General features: G+C 45.1%; 1 protein-coding gene across 2 annotated transcripts in view; it reads right to left on the bottom strand.

Moving 5' to 3' along the window:
- HYDIN (HYDIN axonemal central pair apparatus protein) overlaps positions 1-20,581 on the bottom strand; it is a 2,122,366-nt gene that overhangs the window by 1,632,082 nt on the left and 469,703 nt on the right. For both annotated transcript variants that reach the window (XM_069217473.1, XM_069217472.1), the window contains one exon: positions 17,188-17,423. In XM_069217473.1, coding sequence (XP_069073574.1) covers positions 17,188-17,423 — 236 coding nt within the window. The remainder of the gene's footprint in view (positions 1-17,187; positions 17,424-20,581) is intronic.

Raw genomic sequence — 20,581 nt, 5'->3', positions numbered from 1 at the left:
GGATTCCTTTGAGTACATTTTCTCTTTAAAATTTTAAAATTACCAAAGAAAGTACTATTGTGTTTGCTGGTTCAGGCAGATTCCGTAATCCCAGTAGCCGAGATCTTGCATCCTTTGGTCTTCCAAGCATTGTTGCAGAGCTCTCATGTTGAGATGGGCATTGGATATTAGAAAAATGCAAGAGGCCTTGGATCCCAGCACGGAGGTAACTTGTCTCACTGTTGATTTTATGGCATATAACAAATGGTGACCTTTTTTAATCCCTTCGCTGCCAGGCCTTTCCCCCCTCAGGTGCCTGGCCTTTTTTTGCCTATTTGGTGGAGTTTGCACTTAGGCCCTCAAAACGTTTTGTCCACAGAAACTACCCACGACAACTTTTCGTCCTTTTTTTTCCCCCACATCCTAGGGATTCTAGAGGTACCCAGAGTTTGTGGGTTCCCCTGGAGGAGACCAAGAAATTAGCCAAAATACTGCAAAGATTTAGTTTTTTCTTTTTTTGAAAAATTGGGAAAAAGGGCTGCATTAGAAAGCTTGTGGTTTTGTCCCTCGAAATGCATCAAAGGGTTTGCGGTGCTAAAATCACCATCTTCCCAGCTTTCAGGAACAGGCAGACTTGAATCAGAAATCCAAATTTTTCAACACAATTGTGACATTTTACTGGGAAATTCCCCATTTTTACTATTGTTTGTGCTTTCAGCCTCCTTCCAGTTAGTGATAGAAATGGGTGTGAAACCAATGCTGGATCTCTGACAGCTAAACATTTCTGAAAAGTAGAAACAATTCTGAATTTAGGAAGGGGTCATTTGTGTAGATCCTTCAAAGTTTTCCTACAGAAAGTACCAGCTAAAATAAAAATATTATATTGAAATTGAGGTGAAAAAAGAGCCATTTCTGTTCACGTTTTCATCTATAACGTTTTCCAGCTATGGCAGATTTTTTAAAGAAATATACCGTTACTTCTGCTGGACTCTTCTGGATGCGGGGATATATAGAGCTTGTAGGTTCATCAAGAACCCTAGGTACCCAGAGCCAAGAAAGGAGCTGTACCTTGAAATGGGTTTTCACTACATACCATGTATAGAGCAATTCATTTGGTGAAATATAAGGAGTGAAAAATAGGTATCAAGGAAACCTTGTATTTCCAAAATGGTCAAAAGATAAGGTGTTGAGAAGCAGTGGTTACAGTGGTTGTTTGCACATCTCTGAATTCCGGGGTCCCCATATTAGCATGTGAATTACAGGGCATTTTTCAAATGGATGTCTTTTTTTACACAGTCTTACATTTGGAAGGAAAAAATGTCGAGAAAGACAAGGGCCAATAACACTCTATTCTGTGTTCCCCCAAGTCTACCAATAGAAATGGTACCTCACTTGTGTGGGTAAGCCTAATGTCTGCAACAGGAAACGTAACATGGACATATCACATTTTTACATTGAAAACTGACATTTTTTGGAAAGAGCTGAGCTGTGGATTATGGCCTCTAGCTCGGCCGGCACCTAGGGAAACCTACCAAACCTTTGTATTTTTCACAACTATACACCTAGGGGAATCCAGGGGATGACTTGTGGGGCGCTCACCAGGTTCTGTTACCCAGAATCCTTTGCAAACCTCTAAATTTGGCAAAAAAATACAACTTTTTCCTCACATTTCGGTGACACAAATTTCTGGAAACTGAGAGGAGCCACAAGTTTAATTCCACCCAGCATGCCCCCAAGTCTCCTGATAAAAATGGTACCTCACTTGTGTGGGTAGGCCTGGTGCCCGCGACAGGAAATGCCACAAAATACAAGGTGTTATCATTGCCAATGGAGGCCTTGACATCAAGGGAGCCGACATCAATGACGATAGTACCAGAGAAGTAGTAATTGGTACCTGGGATTTCGGTGATGCCATCATACCCTTTGACAAAGACAATGTCTGTGCCAAAGGTGTCACCATCAATCTATTCTCCCATGAAGGGTGAAAGCTGTGGTGATGATTCTTTTGGCAATTTCATTCTCTGGATTTCCCTCTAAATGGGCCCTCCTTTTCACAGGACCAGCCTAGTGCAGTAGAGGGAGTCCTCTTTCATCTCCTCTGCTTTTACCTTTTTTATGTAGCCCTGAGCTTGTTTAATTTCCCTCTCAGGAAAATTCCTTCTCTGTCCTTCAGACAAAAATGACAGTCCTTGACAGTGTTTGAGGGAGGTAAGCAGATCACACATAGGTCATGGGTATCAGAAGCAGGCCTCTTTCTTCCACAGGAGGGACATTTCACAAACCTTTGAGGTATTTTGGAGGGAACAATATTCCCTGGAGATGTATGAACAAGGGGAAACTGTTGAAGGCATGAAAAAACATTGAATAAAGGGATGAAGTGAAATTTTCTCAAGGAAAAACCTAAGAAAAAGGAGCGTTGGAGACCCAGGAGTGTTTCAAGGTCAAGTGAGCACAAGCTTGAAAAAAGAACTTGGGCTGAGAGGCAGACTTCCAGTAAAGTGCATGATGGGTAATGGAAGCTGCACATTACCCTAAAGCTACAGTGAATGCTGAACTCAGCTAATGCACTTTTAACCTGGTAAACAAGTTACTTTGTTTTGGTAATGCCTTATCTGGTAGAGATTTTATCTAGCAGCAGATTCTTTACCTTCAAATATTTCCAGGTGTCATGCTGGATCTGGAAATTCTTAAAACAGCACTTCTGCGCCGATCAGCTCAGCATCAACTTCATAGGCGTTGTCTGTGCCACATGTGACATGTGCAGTGCCTATAAAGGCACCACCCCGTTGCACTGATATCAGATTAATGTGACCATTTCTGCACCAGAAGCACAGAGCCACGTCAGAAGGCTGTTAGACCAGTGTTCAGGTTCTAATGGCCTTCAAGGACCTTTTAAGGCAGAAAATTCCAGTTCATAGGACGGGGGGGGGAGAGTTAATTAGAATCTGCAGCTAGACAGAGTCTCTACTAGTTTAGATGTTACCAAAGATAAGTAACTTTTCATCTGATAAAGACTTTTAGCTGCAGATTTCTTATCTTAGAATAGTTAACAAATCAATACCTCCCCAAATGTTAATCTGTGAACTGGCTCAGACCAACAGGTCCTGGGGAACCGAATTGGTATTATTACCCATCATGACGGACCTGGCTGTCAAGGCTGTAGTGTTTGGTAAATGTGTCCAAGGATACCCACGAAGCAGCCTGACAGATGTCCAGGAAAGGAACTCCATGGGCTAATGCATTAGTCACAACTTTGGCACTGATGAAATGAGCATGAAACCCTCATGGGGTCGCTTCTTGATCTAATGCATAGCAAATCTTTATGAGGAGTACAATCCATCTGGAGATGGTCTGTTTCTGCACTGCCTTCCCCTTCTTCGTCAAGTGAACCCACAAATAACACATCTTCCAGTTCTCTAGGTAGGGTACGACTGGGTCCCCAAACCTTCTCAGATGGGCTACAACTACCACCATCACTTTCATGACATGACTCCCCTCCCCCCCTTACAGCTGTTAGGGGGTAGGAGGAGAGGGAGCTGGGGTAGCAGATGGGGCAGATCTCTAGGCTTTGGTCCCACGAGGCTTGCGGAAGCCACATCCATGGCCAAGAAAAGAATAGTGGGGTCTGCTGGCCGGGTGGAAAAAGATACAACTAGTAGCCCCTATTGTAACCACAGAAGGAGTGAAAGGAAGAGTGTGACTGACGCTGGCCAAGGTGAGTCCCAACAACTGGGTGGTGCCCCAACACTCCTTAATGTGCTCAAGTGCCGAATGGGCCTGGTCCTTAAACAAGTGAGTGCCACAGAAGGGAATGTCCATAAGGGAGGTCTGGAAGCCTCCCCACCCCCGAGAAGCCATTTGGTCTCAGCCAGGCGTGTCGACGAAGTACCACAGATGAAGCAATGGCTCTACTCCGCATTTCAGTTGTATCCAGGCCTCATCGCTATAAACCTTCCTGCATCCCTGCCAGTGGCAATAGTCTGGGCCAGGATGGCTCCGACCCCCCTCTCAGACCATGGGCAGCCCTTACCCAATAGAATCCCACAATGTGCGGCTATACCAGCTCAAGAGGCACTTGGTGTTCACTGACTGCTGTGCAAGGCTAGTGGAAGAGAAATACTCTTTCACAGAAAGTATACAACCTCTTGGGTTTCCTATCTGGCAGTGGTAAAGAACATGACATGATGAACTTTAGATGTTGAGATCTGCACCACCTGTGTGGGGTACTTGGTGAATAAGGCTGAATCCCCAGGAGAGGGGTGGTAGCAACGGGCAATCATCCTGTGCAGGCTTGGCTCAGGCCCAAGCAGGATAACGGTGAAGATTTCATTGAAGGAGAGGAGGGGTCCATGTGGGATACTGCAGGTTGAAGCACCTCTGTCAAAATGAAGAACCAAGGGTGTCTTATGGTCTAAGACGTCAGCTGTCCCCTGCCCCACCATAGGAAATGAGGCCCCTTCTTTCATAGCCACATTAGGAGGACAAACCACGCCAGTGTTTGGTGAAGTGTCCAGACCACTGGCATCAGCCAGGTCTTCATACCAGTTCCCTTCAGCCAATTCAAGTGGGTCAGGGTAGCCAAAGGGATCCTCAGATCCGCCCTAGTCATGTTCCTCACAGTGCTCGTCAGAAAAAGAAAGCACTGTCACTATCCCAGAAGGTTGAGGTCTGGTTGGGCCATGGTCCACGTTGATCTGGTTCTGTTTTGGAGTATGGAATTATGATGGGTAGGAGCGGTGCAAAAACTTGTGGCATCGTTCCCTTGTCTCATTCAAAGACTTGGACGAGTGCAACAAAGTCGAAGAGTGTTTTGACTTTTTTTGTGGGACTTACCAGACGATGATCTTCCACGTGATTGGGACCTGCAGCAGTGCAGAATCGTCCAGCGTCGTGTGGCCAGGAGCTTCATGGCATGCTCCCGGTTCACTTTGGGATTCACAGTACAACAGTCGGGGCAGGCCCTGGGGAGATGTGGTCCGGCTCTAGGTACCACAAACAAACCAGGTGGAGGTCTGTCACCAACATTCGCATGTGACAAGCTCCAAAGGGTTTAAAACCCACAGGTTTCCCAGGGGACATACCTATGGCACACTGGGAGCAGAAAACTTTAAAAAAGACTGACAAAAAGGTAGTCAAAAAAGTGACAGTAGTAGCTCCGATGTCAATGTGCTGGGACTGCGCCTTTATAGGCCCAGCGCTCGTCACATGTTCTGCAGACGATGCCTACGATGCTGAGATGATCGGTGCCACCTACTAGTGTGCAAACATACTGCTCAAGTTTTTCCGGGATCCAGTCTGATGCCAGGGAAATATATGAAGTAAGGAATCTGCAGCTAGAAGTCTCTAACAATGAGAATTATACGATGCAGAAACTCAATTTATTCATCCAGAATACTGAGGGATGCCACTAGGTTCTTCTGCAGGTGCCAGTAGTGAGGCATGGAGAAATTATTACACTTTGGTTTCTGTCCTGAACCCACATATGTGTGTCACTGATTGGGTTAGAGAAGCAAATCGCAGGATCATTACTTAAAGATTCTTTGAAATAAATATTTTATTTTTAAGTTGATAAATGATAGAAGGACACCTTGTGAATTTGGTCTCAAATAATGTCTTACAACTGCTCTGAGTGTATCAACATTACACATTTTTTACAGAATGAAGAACTACATGTTGCTGTGCGTGTTGCTGTTTCGCTAAATCTTTTCAGAACACAAGACCTTGGGACACAAAGAAAAGAGTGATTGTCTCTCACTACTATATACTTTTTGCAATGCATGACCATCTCCTATGTGGCTTAAACCTCAACTAAATTTGTTGTTTCAATCATACCAGACTGAGTCCTAAAGAATGACTTTGACCCACTTGTGGTTTAATATATTAAGTAACATATTGATGTAAAAGAAAGAAAAGAGTTGCACACATTTTCCTCTGGCGCATTTATGCCGGTGATCAAGAGAATGCATTGTAGCTTCCTGCATACCAGTCATACACAACTTTCACTGATCATAGTTATCTAGGCTCTGAAGGAGGACTACGACAAGCCGCCTGGGGTAGGCCTTACATTTGGTCCTGCATCTTGCAGTACAGGTGTTAGCTACAGGTAGAGGAAAGGAAGAGGTATTAGTGAATGGATTCCCCAGAACATAAATTGCACTGGTGTTACGGACAAAAAGGAATAGAGCATCCCTGAAGTAAGACGGGGACAGTGCCCGACGGAGGCAGATCTAGTGATGAAGCATACCACTTCCTTTTAACTGTAGCCTTTCACAAATCATGGATCATGTGCCATTTAAATAGGCACTACAAAAACAGACTTATTGATTGGCCTTTAATGGGACATACTACTCAAGTTTACATAACAATTTTATTAAAAGAATTGTAGTACTGTCACTTTTTTCTCTGACTCCCTCTCTGTGATATACAAAATTAACTTCTAGCAACAAATTGCTCTGAAGATACGACCATAGTACAGACTGAAGACCCACTAGGAAAAGACCTGTTTTCTTCCATTTGTCATCCAAATGATTGACCTTATATCCTATGCACTGTTCAAGAGCTCTCGTTTTGAGTTGGGTGTTCCGCACTACAAAGCCATGTGATTTCATGAAGCTTAGGAGAGATGTGATCTGACATGATTTGTGATCATTAACAGAATTCAGTTTTTGCTTAATAGATGAAGGTTTATCCTCCAGAAATGATTGATGCAATATGGTTAGTTAAGATGCTTCGGCTGATCCATGTGTAGGTTTCACGTTGGGAGCCACTATTTTGTCCTGTTTTGTGTGCTTCGCATATAGAATGTATTCATTTCTTATCAGTGTTAAGTACTGCTGGTTTGTAAATTATTACATTTTTTTCTAAGTATCATAGGATTGTACCTTTCTTCAACAAAGATTTAAACAAAAGTATCCTGCAAAGGAAATACATTTCCCAGGTGGGCATCCATCATCAAACCTAGGCAGCTCATAATTTGAACCAGCATTTGAGTTGACTATGGAAAATGATCTGGAGCATCAGACACGCTGGTAGAAAGTCTACAGGCAGGAAGATTTGACTGGTTTCCTGACAAGTGTTCCATTTTATCAGGTATATGTCAAGTTGAGGGTAGATGATCACAGATGGTTTCTTATATTGATGGCCTCCACCGCCATACATATAGAAAATGTGTGCATAGCTCCTTTGAAGCAAAGTGGGAGCACTCTTCCTTGAATGGAGATTTCCCTATTGTAAATCTTAGCCACCTTCTGTGCTCTGTTTATTTTTTTTATTTTTTACCCTCAGGATTTAAAAAAACATACTGAAGGCTTATGGAATACATAAAGCCTCTCAGATAAATGTGGGGGTATATTTTAACCATGGCAACTATCCAGAATGAGGCTTTCCAGACCCATTTGTTTGCAATCTTCAAGTCCAATATGGGTGTGGATTTCTGCTCCCTCTACGTCCAACACCACCAATGGATTGGTATACAGAGGAGGTGAAGTGTGGAAGGCACCATCTCTCTGGGGTAAGGGTTAACAGAAAAAAGCAGCAACATCCACAGAACCGCATGGGATCTCATTGAAAAACGATAGTCTTTTATAAAGGACTTTTGTTCCCTTAGCAGAACGTGCTGACAACCATATCCTTTTTATGTATGAAAGTGAAAGGGTGGGGCAGAAGCTGCATTTTTCTCCCTGACAACACAATCACAGAATCCATGTTGATGTGCAGTCTGGGTTCCACCAGAGACCACAGTCCATTGATCTCCACCTCTCCCAGAAGGCCGCTACAGCCAAGAAGCGACTAGTCTGTCGCTACTGTCCAATCTGGTCAGGGAAAGGAGAGGTGTCTGCCACTGACCAAATCGCAGTTCAGTCACCATTGTACATCTTTTGCAGTGCCCTCCTAGATCTGGACCATATCAGTGAAATTCCCCTGATTTTGCACCCACTGGAATTTCAGGTCCCGCTGCAGAGTCCATAAATGCCAGCGGCGTGCATCACAAGTAGGAATGGTCGGGTCTACCGTGAACCACAAGTAACATCTGTGGGCAGGAAGGACAGGAAGGATTAGTTACTTACCTGTAAATCCTAGTTCTCTTCCAGGGGTATCCTCATCAAAGTCATAAACATTGAATATTCCCGCCCTTGTGCGGGGACCCCGGAGCATATATATATAAAATACATACATATTATCATGTGTAAAACAGCAATGCAGGCTATAATCATAAATAGGCTAAAATGCTTTATTTCTATGCAAGTTTTTTTTTTTTTTTTTTTTTTTTTTTTTTTATATTATAAAATCACAATAGATCATAAATATCTACCTAAGCCCCAAAAACTGGACTTAGGGAAGTAAACAGCAGTAAATATCAGAGAAAAATAGAAAAAAGCCACATTGAAAAACAATGAAGCATTCTTAGCCAATAGGCTGCATGCAGGTTAACACAGGAGAACCATAAAAACTTTGGCACTGTGCCTTTAAGACCCTGAGCACCTCCAGTATCCCACCATGCCTCAGGGGTGAAGGGAAGGTGACAGTTGGTTCACAGTTAGGTCAGTACTTTTTTACGGTGACAATCTGTGTAACTGATCAGAAAGATAATCTGTCCTGCACTTCTAGGAGACTTAAGTCCGGGGAGGAGGGTGGGTTGTTTATGACTTTGATGAGGATACCCCTGGAAGAGAACTAGGATTTACAGGTAAGTAACTAATCCTTCTCTTCCAGGGGATCCTCATCAATAGTCATAAACATTGAATAGATTAGCAAGCCCATCCCTAAACTCTGCGGACTGTCCGAAAGAAGTGCAGGAAAGAATACATATTCATGCAAATAGATTTCTAAGAGAGGCCTGCCCCACCTGGGCATCCGCTCTTGCATCCGAGTCTAAACAGTAATGCTTAGTAAAGGTATGCACAGACTTCCATGTAGCAGCCTTACAAATCTCGGAAATTGGTACATTGTTAAGGAGGGCAGCAGTAGCCGCTTTTCCCCTTGTGGAATGCGCTTTTGGCCTAGCCAGTAATTGCTTATTAGCCAGTTGGTAAGTGTTAACAATACAAGACACAATCCATCTTGATATAGTTCGTTTAGACGCTGCCTCTCCTGTTCTTAAATGACCATAATTCAGAAACAAATGGTTAGAATGTCTAATCGGTTTTGTTTTGTCCAAATAGAATTTCAGCACTCTTTTTAAGTCTAAAGAATGCAATGCTTTCTCAGCCGGAGTCTCCGGATTGGGAAAGAAAGTCGGTAAAGATATAGTCTGATTGATATGGAATTCTGACACCACCTTCGGAAGGAAAAATGGGTGAGTTCGCAGAACCACTCTATTATCGTGAAAAACCGTGTACGGTTCTCTGCAAGACAGAGCCTGAATTTCGCTGACCCTCCTCGCTGAAGTAATGGCCACCAAAAAGCCGTCTTCCACGTAAGGTGCTGTAAAGAGGCCTTGTGGATAGGTTCAAAGGGAGGGCCCATAAGTTTTGACAGGACTACATTCAGTTCCCATGGAGGAGAAGGTCTCCGAATGGGAGGAAAAACCTTTTTCAAGCCTTCTAAAAAATCCTTGACTACAGGTATCGTAAAGAAGGATTCCTGAGAAGGCGACTTACGATACGCTGTAATTGCAGATAAATGAACCTTAATAGAAGATACCTGCAGACCAGACTTCGCCAGATGAAGTAAATAGGATAGTATGACGTCCTCCTGAGCTCGTATGGGATTTATACCTTGTTGAGAGCACCAGATGTAAAATCTCTTCCACTTAAAAGCGTAAGAACGCCGCGTGGAAGGTCGTTTTGACTCTTTCAAGATGCTCATGCACTCCTGTGAGAGCCCTAGGTGCCCATACTGTAGGAATTCAGGAGCCATGCTGTCAAGCTCAGAGGGAAGGTTGGGATGTAGGATTCTGCCTTCCATTCTGCTCAGGAGATCCGGTCTGCACGGCAACCTCCTGTGAGGTCTTTCCGATAAGTTGAGTAGGTCCGTGTACCAGAATTGGCGGGGCCATTGTGGCGCTATCAGAATCATTCTGGTTCTGGAGTTGTAAAATTTGTTGATTACTGCCGGTATGAGGGGAATCGGTGGAAAGGCGGTGAGAAATGTCCCTGACCAGTTGATCAACAGGGCATTCCCTTGAGATCCCGGACGGCAGAACCTGGACGCGAAGTCTGGGCATTTCTTGTTTGTTTCCTCTGCAAAGAGATCCAACTGAGGTCGACCCCATTGACCGAAGATGTCCTCGACGACTTCGTCGTGTAGCACCCAGTCGTGCGCGTCTTCCAGATGTCTGCTCAGGAAATCTGCCTCTACGTTTTGCTGACCTGGCAGGTGTACCGCTGTGATAGACATTCCCCTGGCCAGGAGCCAATGCCATATCGTTTGGGATTCTCGAGACAGAGGTAGTGATCTTGTTCCCCCCTGTTTGTTCAGGTAATACATTGTGGTTGTATTGTCTGTCTGAATTAGGATAGATTTCCCCTGAACCAATGGAGAGAAAGATTTGAGAGCCAGATGGACTGCTCTGAGTTCCAGTAGATTTATGTGATAGTTCTTTTCCTTGTCGGACCACAGACCCTGAGCTTGGAAGGAACCCAGATGAGCACCCCAACCCTGAAGAGACGCATCCGTTACCAGAGTGTCGACTGGAATTGTCTGGTGAAACGGAGAACCTATCGACAGGTGAGGTCTGTGCATCCACCATTGTAGTGATTGAAAAGCCACTGCTGGTAGTCGAACTCTGTCCTCCCAGTGACCAGTCTTTTGGCTCCAATTGTTCTCTAATGCCTCCTGAAGGGGCCTCATGCGTAGCCTGGCATTCGGGACAATGAAGATGCATGAAGCCCAGAAGCGATGTCACCTGACGAGCTGTAGGTGCATCGGCTGTTAATAGATGTTGACACTTCCTGTGGATTGATAAAAGTCGTTCCTCCGAAGGATACACTCTTTGGAGCTCTGTGTTTAGTATCGCTCCCAGGTAGTGGAGGTTTTGTGTTGGAATCAAGGTTGACTTGTCGTGGTTGATTTGAAGACCTAGAGACTCGAAAGTTCTTAGAACGATATCTCGATGTTTTCTCGCCTGATCCGGAGATGAGGCCTTCACTAGCCAGTCGTCCAGGTAGGGGTAGACGAATATTTTTTGTCTTCAAAGGTGTGCCGCTACCACTGCTACACATTTTGAAAAGACTCGGGGTGCAGACTTCAGGCCGAATGGAAGGACTCTGAATTGGTAGTGCTGTGACGCTATCTGGAAACGTAAAAATTTCCTATGTTTGGTTGCTATTGGGATGTGAAAATATGCATCCTGTAGGTCGATGGAGCACATCCAGTCTCCCTGATGCAGTTGCGGGACAATCTGGTGAAGGGCTAGCATCCTGAACTTTTGTTTTCTTATGTACTTGTTCAGGAGCCGTAAGTCCAGAATTGGTCTGAAGAGGCCCTGTTGACCTTTTTTCGCCACCAGAAAGTAACGGGAGTACACCCCTTTTCCTTTTTGTGCCGGAGGAACCTTTTCTACAGCTTTCTTTTGTAGGAGTGCGAGAACTTCCTTGCGTAGCAGGCTGAGATGAGAAGGAAAACACCTTGCTGGCGGCAAGTGTGGAGGAGGTTTTTTGAAAAGGAGAGAATAGCCATGTTCGACAATATTGAGCACCCATTTGTCTTTTGTGATTGAGTGCCACTCGCGAAGATGATGCGTAACACTTCCCCCCACCGGAGTGGTGCACAGTGCTGAGGGAAGCAATGCCTCATTGCTTTGATGGTGTCTTTGCTGTAGACTGTTGAGGTCTACTTGACCCTCTGTCTCTTGTGGGTCTACGTGCCTGAAACAGGGGACGTCCCTGTCGTTGTTGTGGCCTTTGAGACCAGTGAGGGGTTTGAACCCTCTGCTGGAATGGTCGTCTGTCATACGGCCTGTACCTCCGCCTGAAGTCTTTTTTACGTTCCAGGCCCACTGCCCTCATCGTGTCGACTTCCGTTTTCATTCGGGCCATCTCTTCATCCGCGTGGGTACCGAACAACGAACTCCCGCTGAATGGGAGGTTCAAAATGCGCTGCTGTGCTTCCTGTTTCAGACCCGTGAGCCGTAGCCAGGAAGACCTCCTAGCGCAGATTCCGTGCGCATACCCATGCGCAGCCAAATCCGCCCCGTCCGCCGCCGCGCTGATGACCTGGTTAGATACTAGGCCCCCTTCCTGCAAGATTTCCTGGAAGTCCTGTCTATCTTCCCTGGGCAACTTTTCTGTAAATCTGTGGAGTGAGTCCCACAGAGAGCGGTCATATCTGCCCAGAAGTGCTGAGGCGCTGGAGACCTTCATAGCAGATGCCGCCGTACCGCACATCTTTCTCCCCAGAGAGTCTAGGTGTCTGCTCTCCTTATCCGGGGGGACTGTGGAAGATGATGCCACAGAGTGTGTTTTTCTAGCTGCGGCTAAGATCACAGAGTCCGGTGGCGGATCCTTCCGCAGGAATAAAGGATCTTGTTCCGGAGCTTTGTATTTCTTCTGAATCCTAGCCGGGGCAGACTTGAGAGTGGCTGGAGACAGAAAAGTGTCCATAGTCGGTTGCAGCAAACCCGGTACTAGTGGCAGCAGTTTTCTCGAGACTGATCTGTGTTGTAGGGTCTCAAAGATAACTGAGGATGAGGTGGCCGGCTCCGGTACCTCAATATTTAGCTTCTGCGCTCCCCTTAGAAGAACCTCATTAAAAGTGGTGATATCATCCACCGGGGAAATCCTAGAAGGTGGAGAATCTGTGAGTGTGGGGGAGTAGCGCCCCACAGACGATCCTGAAGAAGACCAAGAAGGTGATCTTCTGCGTGGTGTTCGTGACCTGGTTCTCCTTCGGGAACGGGACCTGCTCCGAGAGGCTGTAGCAGAGTGTGCAGGTCTTGTGGTCGGCTGACGAGAAGCAGAACGAGCCCGTCCTGCTCTAGCTGTAGGCGATGGCGTTCTCGGTAATGAGGCAGTAGGAGAATACATCCTCGAGTATTGTGAATCCGGGGATGCTGTGATGGGAGAAACATGCCCCGATGCTCTGGAATGGGATGATGCACTCCTTATAGAGACCACCGGTGAGGGAGCTTTGTCCGCTGGCTCTACTGCCTGTGACACAGCTGAAGGTTGTGTCGACGTCGATTGCATCCTCGACGTCGAAGGTTGCGATGGCTGGTCTGCTCTCGACGTCGAAGGTCTTGACGTCGGAGGTCTTACCGTCGAGTGTCTTGACGCCGATCGCGGGACCTGGACCTACTCGCCGTCGTGTGTCTCGACGTTGAGTGGCGAGTGGTCGACGGCGGATGTTCATGCCGTCGAGGTGTTTTTGGTGTCGTGTCCTTCGACGCCAAGGGGTGAGACGTTCTCAACGGCGAACGGGAGCGCCGGAGATGACTCGACGCCGAACGGCGGCCTGCCGTCGACGGAGATGTACCCCTGTGTCCATGCTTCGACGTTTTGTCCCTCGACGTCGGTCTGGTCGCCGTCGACGGCGATCTATGCCGGTGAGACGGTGGTGCCGATGACGTCGATGGAGAACAAACAGGTACAATCCTACCTGTCGACGTCGATCGGGCCATTCCTTCTGCTGTAGGTCTGGGAAGTGAAGAGGATGTTGACTTTTTCCTCTCCTGAAGCCCATGTAGCCTGATCTTCTCTCTGTCTTTGAGAGTCCTCCTTGACATGTTCTTACAATACTTGCAGGTGTCAGGACAGTGACTCTGTGGCAGGCAGACAATACACAGAGAGTGTGGGTCTGACTGGGCTTTCTTCTTCCCACAAGAGGGACATTTTACAAAAAGAGATGGCATTTTTCTGTCAGAAAAAACCTTCCTAGCTCAGACAAAGATGTTACTTGTCGAGTGAAAAGTGAAAAAACGCTTTTTTAAAGAATTTTTCTGAGGAAAACTCAGAAAAACTGAGAGCTCAATGCTCCAGGATCCTCTCAGAAGAAGCCGGAAAAAAGAACTGACCTAACTGTGAACCAACTGTCACCTTCCCTTCACCCCTGAGGCATGGTGGGATACTGGAGGTGCTCAGGGTCTTAAAGGCACAGTGCCAAAGTTTTTATGGTTCTCCTGTGTTAACCTGCATGCAGCCTATTGGCTAAGAATGCTTCATTGTTTTTCAATGTGGTTTTTTTCTATTTTTCTCTGATATTTACTGCTGTTTACTTCCCTAAGTCCAGTTTTTGGGGCTTAGGTAGATATTTATGATCTATTGTGATTTTATAATATTTTAAAAAAAAAAAAAAAAACTTGCATAGAAATAAAGCATTTTAGCCTATTTATGATTATAGCCTGCATTGCTCTTTTACACATGATAATATGTATGTATTTTATATATATATGCTCCGGGGTCCCCGCACAAGGGCGGGAATATTCAATGTTTATGACTATTGATGAGGATCCCCTGGAAGAGAATATGGAGTTATACCTCCTGCAAGTCCAACACTACCATCCAGTCTCCGGGGTCCAGGACAGACAGGGCTTTAGCTAGCGCTAGCATTTCAAATGTTTCCTTTTTGATGAAGAAATTGAGAGGGCACAGCCTCCATAAATCTTGGCCACCAGAAAGTAATGGGAATTATAAAGACAACCTACATCTGATGCCAGCACCCTCTCAATGGCTCCCTTGGCCAAGAGAGCCATAAATTCCTGGTGGAGAAAGGGGATGTGACCTTTCATCAGCAGGTTGCACGTTAAAGCATGGGTGGAGGGGTAGTCACAAAGGGGAGGGAGTAGCCCCTTTGGACAACTCTGAGAAACAAGTGGTCGGATGTTATTAGCCTTCAGGGGTGCATGTGATGGGGTGTCCTGCCTCTCACCAGATGCCCATGATGGTAGGACAGCAAACTAAATAGGCTTGGAGGCTGCGCCTTCTAGGAGGAGGGGAGTGGACTGGCCCCATCTGTGGCTACCTGACCCAGGAGGTCTATGGGTAGTGCATCCTCAACCACACAAGGGTTTCGAAGCTTGAGGGCTGTGGTGGCTGGGCAGATAGAGGTAGCTGGAAGCCCCTTCAGTGGCCACAAAATGAGCAGAAGGCGGTCTGAGTTTGGCAAAGGGCCATGGAAAGGCAGAAGTACCTGGCCGTACCTCTGTAGTTCTTGAAGCACTACAGCGCTGACTCTGCCTTGTCTCTGAAGAGACGAGAACCACTGGAGGACATGTGCATGAGTGAGGCCTGGACATCCCCCGAAAAAGGCAGTGGTGTTCAACTAGGCATGGCACCTAAGGGCCACCAACAATGAAAATGCTTTGACCAGCGAGTCGGTCATATTCAGTCCAGTGTGGGACGAACGAAGCTTCAGCTCTCCCATCAGCAATAGCTTGGTAGAGTATGGCTCAGGGCTCCTTCAAGACTATGGGCCCACCAGTGTGGACAGGCTGCCAAAATTGGGTGCACGACCTAATAAAACTAAAAGAGTTGTGTGGGGGTTGATTCGGCCACAGGAAACTCGAGCAGGTGCATAGATGGCCCTGTCACCAGTTCAACTGCAGAGCCAGGCCTTGAATGTTGATGTTCCCTCGCTTCATCGGATGACTTCAATGGATGAGGTGAAGTTGAAGACCACTTTGACTTCTTGTTCTTCTTACATTTGTGGGACTTATCCGAACACCCGGACGAATTTGACAACAAACGCTTGGATCAGCTCCACGACCGATCCAGGGACCTTCCTTTCAACCGTGATTGAAACTTTTGTGGCGTCACACATCAAGGAGCTTGAAGGATTGCTCACTCAAGGCCTGGGGTGCATGGTGCAACAATTAACGCAGGTCTTGGAATCAGGGTCTCACTTGAGACACCAGAGGAAGACAAAGTAAGGGTCCATCAACGACATCTGTCAATGACAGGAGCCATTTGGCTTGAAACCAACCTTCTTTGTGGGCACCCATGCCACAAGAGACAAAGACTCAAAAACCTTTGGCAAAAGGGTAAAAAAAAAAAAAAAAAAAAGGTCAGTCAAAAAGGTGACTGCGGGTAGCTCTTCTCTAGATCTGCACTAAGTGGCACGTAAAAGAACTGACACCAGCACGCTGGGATGGTTCCTATAGAAGCACTGCGCACATCCCTTCCCGTGCAGACGCCACATGGAGCAGGACGGCACCACGTACCGGCGCGCAGGGGTGCTGGGCTGCTCATGAAAAATTTCCAGATCCAGTCTGTCCTCTGGGGATAATCTTAAGGAATCTGCAGGTAGGAGCCTGTAACAGATTATTCTGTTTGGAACAATATTTCAAGCAATTGAAATGCTATGTATTTCTCCTGCCAGCTGTGAGAGAGCACAAAAACGTGCGGCACAGACTTACTGGCGATTACAATAATAACTTCCCAATTAACGTTTTGAGAAGATATGTGGGAGGGAATTAGAATACTGCAGATGACAACCCTTGAGCAGCCAGGACCAATCTGTGCCAACACATACATCATTAACAGGTGCAGAGTTCAGAGTCGCTTTGTTCACTGGGTTGGGATAAGCAGCGGGGAACATGCAGCTGATCTCCTTTGCCCGCAGCTGCTGGACAGCCTGCAATAAGACATCTACTGGCTGCTCTTCTCAAGGTCCTGAACCAAGTTGTAGTTCTATTTAAAGAGGAACAGCCATCAAAAAGACAGAGTCTTGCTTTCTAGAAACATTATTCTACCAGAAAAATAATAAATGCAGTTTTTTTTAATCAGATAAAGACAGAAAAGAAATATAGAACAAAATCCCTCAAATAAAAGTAGGGGTAAAAACATTCACTGTAGTATGCAGCATGCAAGATCTTATATTATCCTTACACTGAAGCAAGGCCTGTCTAACATTCCTCATTAAGTTTGTAATGTTAACAATGTACTCAGCTAACAAACGTTCATTCAGTAATACACTAATCATCAAAACCGAGTCTCATTACAGTGTTCTACATGGTTGATTCACTCTTATTCTTAACCCCCTCTTGCCAATGCAGATATTATTCACATACAGATTCACCAAAACATCGAATCTTTTTCTTGCTGACATCTCTCAAAAACAGCACCGTATCAACAACAACTATCCGTAAGTGCATACCGCATCGAACTGGGTGCATCAAGACGAAGGGTTGACAATAAACCAGACAGAAGGAAGTGCTTGCACCCTAGCAATCATCTCAATGCGGTTTAAGTACAGAGACTTGTGCCAGCCTGTCCAAAACCAAAGCATTACATAGCTTTGATTTCTCACACTGAAACTTGTGCTAGGCGATACCTGAATATTCAGATTTCCTTGGGGCCGGATGGTTCCACTGCTTGGTGTGATGCTAAACTCGGTGGGTTTAGTATCTCCTTGGTGCTCCATCATCCAGGCAGCTCGCTCTTTCTCTAGGATCTGATCACAACTCATAACGCTTGGCTCTCCAGTGCCATCCATGGGAACACGGAGATTAAAGGTCAGGGGTACCAAAGATGTGTTGTGAAGGCTAACTTTGAGTGTACGTGGAAAACCTGTGAGAAAATCAAACACAACATATTTGAAATGAGATGGTTCCCTCTTTGGTGAAGATAGATAAATCATTGCTCAAAAAAGGCAGAAAAGGATAGGCTTATAGGTATGGGTTAGCTTTTTGTTTTAATTCGTTTTTTGATTGTGGAATAAAAATTAACACTGAAATGTGTAATGTAAGTTTTCTCCCGTTGGCATCAGCCCTTGTTTTCTATCCCTGAAACTCAGTAATACACAAAGGAATGGAATATTTAAGATTTCTTTAATTGTGCCCTATAACTACTTTCAACAATCTGCATTTTGAGGCAGAACCACACGACATGAGTTCTATCTCCTATACCTTTCCAAACTTATGCTCTATAGCCGATCTCATTCGCGTTGCTCCCAGAAAACAACACCAACCCATGGTTTCTGGTTATTTGCAGTTTACTTTCATTAAGTGCACTCCTAGTCTGCCTTCGAGATGATTTAGCTGTTGGCTTTCTTGTGTGAATACATGTATTATGTTGGCTGCCCAATCATAGCTTTCTCACGGTACATTCCAGTTTAAGATGGACTAATGTTTTAGTTTAAGTGATGGTCATTTTTTTCTTGGTCATTGTCTTGCCCTTAGTTTGAAGATACAGGCGGCCACTCTGTACATCCAGCAGAAACTACTTGATACTACAGCTACAAGAATGCTGTGGTGAGTACTGGGACAGTCCTGCCAGCCAGTTTACGAGCCTCACCCCCTTAAACTAGTTATTCAGGGCTTTGAATAATACATAAACAACTGCTTCCTCTTCTCATTTAATATTTTTTCACCATTGCGCTGGTGATTTTTCACATTAAAGAGAGTGAGAGCTAAGATATGCACGTAGAGCCTCCCAATCATTTAGAACATACACAAGTACCTAGCTCCTAAATGTGCAGATCATACATCTTAGATCTGATGAACGAAGTCAGATACCCCAGATACTGGAAGAGGACACCTCGCTCACATTGCTGTGGAAAGCTTCATCCTTAGTGTCCTCTTCCTCTCGTGGAGGACAGAGTCGAGTAATTTTCACCTTGTCATCATCGGCTAATTTGCTTCTTTGTTTACTTTATCATAAAACCGGCTTTCATTTTTACATATTCTATTTTACTTCTTTTTATGCTGTTCTAAGTTGCTCCCTTAAACTTTTTTTTTTTTTTACACCAGCCTGGTGTTGTGTGTGCTGCCTTCGTTATGGACTACTTTTTTACGTTACAGAATCAATTAGCATCAGGCATGAGTGTTTATTAGCTAAGGTGTCCAACAGAGTTATCCATTATGCCATATTAATGAATCATGAAGGTGTTTCAAAGCTGCGTATACCATCCTCTCCACAGTTCCTTAATTCGAATGATTTATCCCATCTTATCTCACTGGTTCCATAGTGACAAGCTCTGTAGTGAAAGTTTGTAGCTGAAATGTAATCCCCATTCAGTCTCCCTGCAACAGATATATCTTCAGATTTCCCAGTAATCACGCTGGCACATAATGCTGAAATACATCATACAACAAGAAAAGGTGCTTAAGGGGCAGAAAAAGGGAGAGAAGGGCAGATCGGTAGGAGTACTAAGTATGAGAAAGCACATTACTTTGTGAAATAACCAACATTTTCAAGTCTTTCCAAACAATGAGAGGGAGAGTGTGTGCCTGTGTGTTTGTCTGTATGTGTACAAATGCATGGTGAAATCCGGCAGACACCACGCTATACCTGACTGAAAGCACTTGTACCCAACTATTTATCATAGAATAGATAGCACCCCAAATATTCCCCCTGAAGGTATACCTCTACTATCAGCCTTAGAGTGGTCTCCTCGTAATTTCGACCTGGCAAAATAAACCTTTTGTAAGGTCTAAACCTTCCTTTTTAATGCATATATTTACAAGTCACCACTAGGGTAGCCTCTAAACAGCCCATAGGGCGGGATGCATTGTATTTAAAAAGTTGGATATGTACTTTTAAGTTTTACATGTCCTGGTAGCTAACAACTCTTAAATTTGTGTTTCCACTATTGCAAGAACTACCTGCCTCATCGGATAAGACTGGGTTATCTTATTACATTTAATAATTGATAAGTGATGACGGGGTCTAGAAAGACAGATTGGGATCAGGGAGGCAGGAAATTCCAGACACGTCTGTAGAGAGAAGCTCCAGAAGTTTCTCCTACTTTGAAGTGGGCACCAGGTATAAAAATGGGACCCTCAGATCCACTCTTTAGTATATTCCTGGACCTGGGGCTATACAGAAGAAGGGTGTCCTGCTGCACTGCTGCTTTGCTTGAAGCCTGCTCTGCTTGCAGAGTAAGAAGATTGAACCTGCTCCCTAGATCCGAGGCTAATTGACTCTAAAGGTCAGTTGGCTGACCTGTTCTGAGCTACACTGACACAACAAGCACCAGACGACTTCCAGCAACTGCCAAGCTTACCTGCCCTAGAACTGCAACTGGACCTGCATGAGCCCTGCTGGCCCCTGCAGGAGTGAGTTGCAGATCCCCAAGAGCTGCCTACTGTCATGCGATTAATTTTGTTTGACCAATGACTTTGTGTTTCACCACTGCGCATATTAGTTGCTCAATGTTCACCAGTAGCACATTGTATGTTTTGTTCAGTTGAGCCGCCTATTGGCTTTGACATGGCATTAGCCATTACTTTCTGTATTCAGTTTAGCCGCCTATGGGCTTTGACATTGCATTAGCCATTACATTCTGTATTCTGCCTATTGGCTTTGACATGCTGTATTCAGCTTAGCTGCCTATTGGCTTTGACATATTATACATTGCATTTTGTATTCAGCTCAGCTGCCTATTGGCTTTGATATGACATTAGACATTGCATTTGATATTTAGGTTAGCTGCCTATTGCCTTTAACGTGGAGTTAGACATTGCAGTTGAGAATCCAAGCTGTATTTTTCCAAGCTGTGTTTTTGCAGCTCAGCTGCCTATTGGCTTTGACATGACATTAAACATTGCATTTGATATTTAGGTTAGCTGCCTATTGCCTTTAACGTGGAGTTAGACATTGCAGTTGAGAATCCAAGCTGTATTTTTCCAAGCTGTGTTTTGCCACAAGATGAACCAAGCTGTTTTCTTCTCACAGTAGACTAGACCTGATAAGAGAGGGTACATTGAGTGTTTTTCTCTCTGCTC

Source organism: Pleurodeles waltl, chromosome 12 (genome assembly GCF_031143425.1).
Source record: "Pleurodeles waltl isolate 20211129_DDA chromosome 12, aPleWal1.hap1.20221129, whole genome shotgun sequence".
NCBI classification, from domain to species: Eukaryota; Metazoa; Chordata; class Amphibia; order Caudata; family Salamandridae; genus Pleurodeles; species Pleurodeles waltl.
Note: the sequence above shows the minus strand (reverse complement) of the source record. Positions and strands in the feature narration are given on the sequence as shown.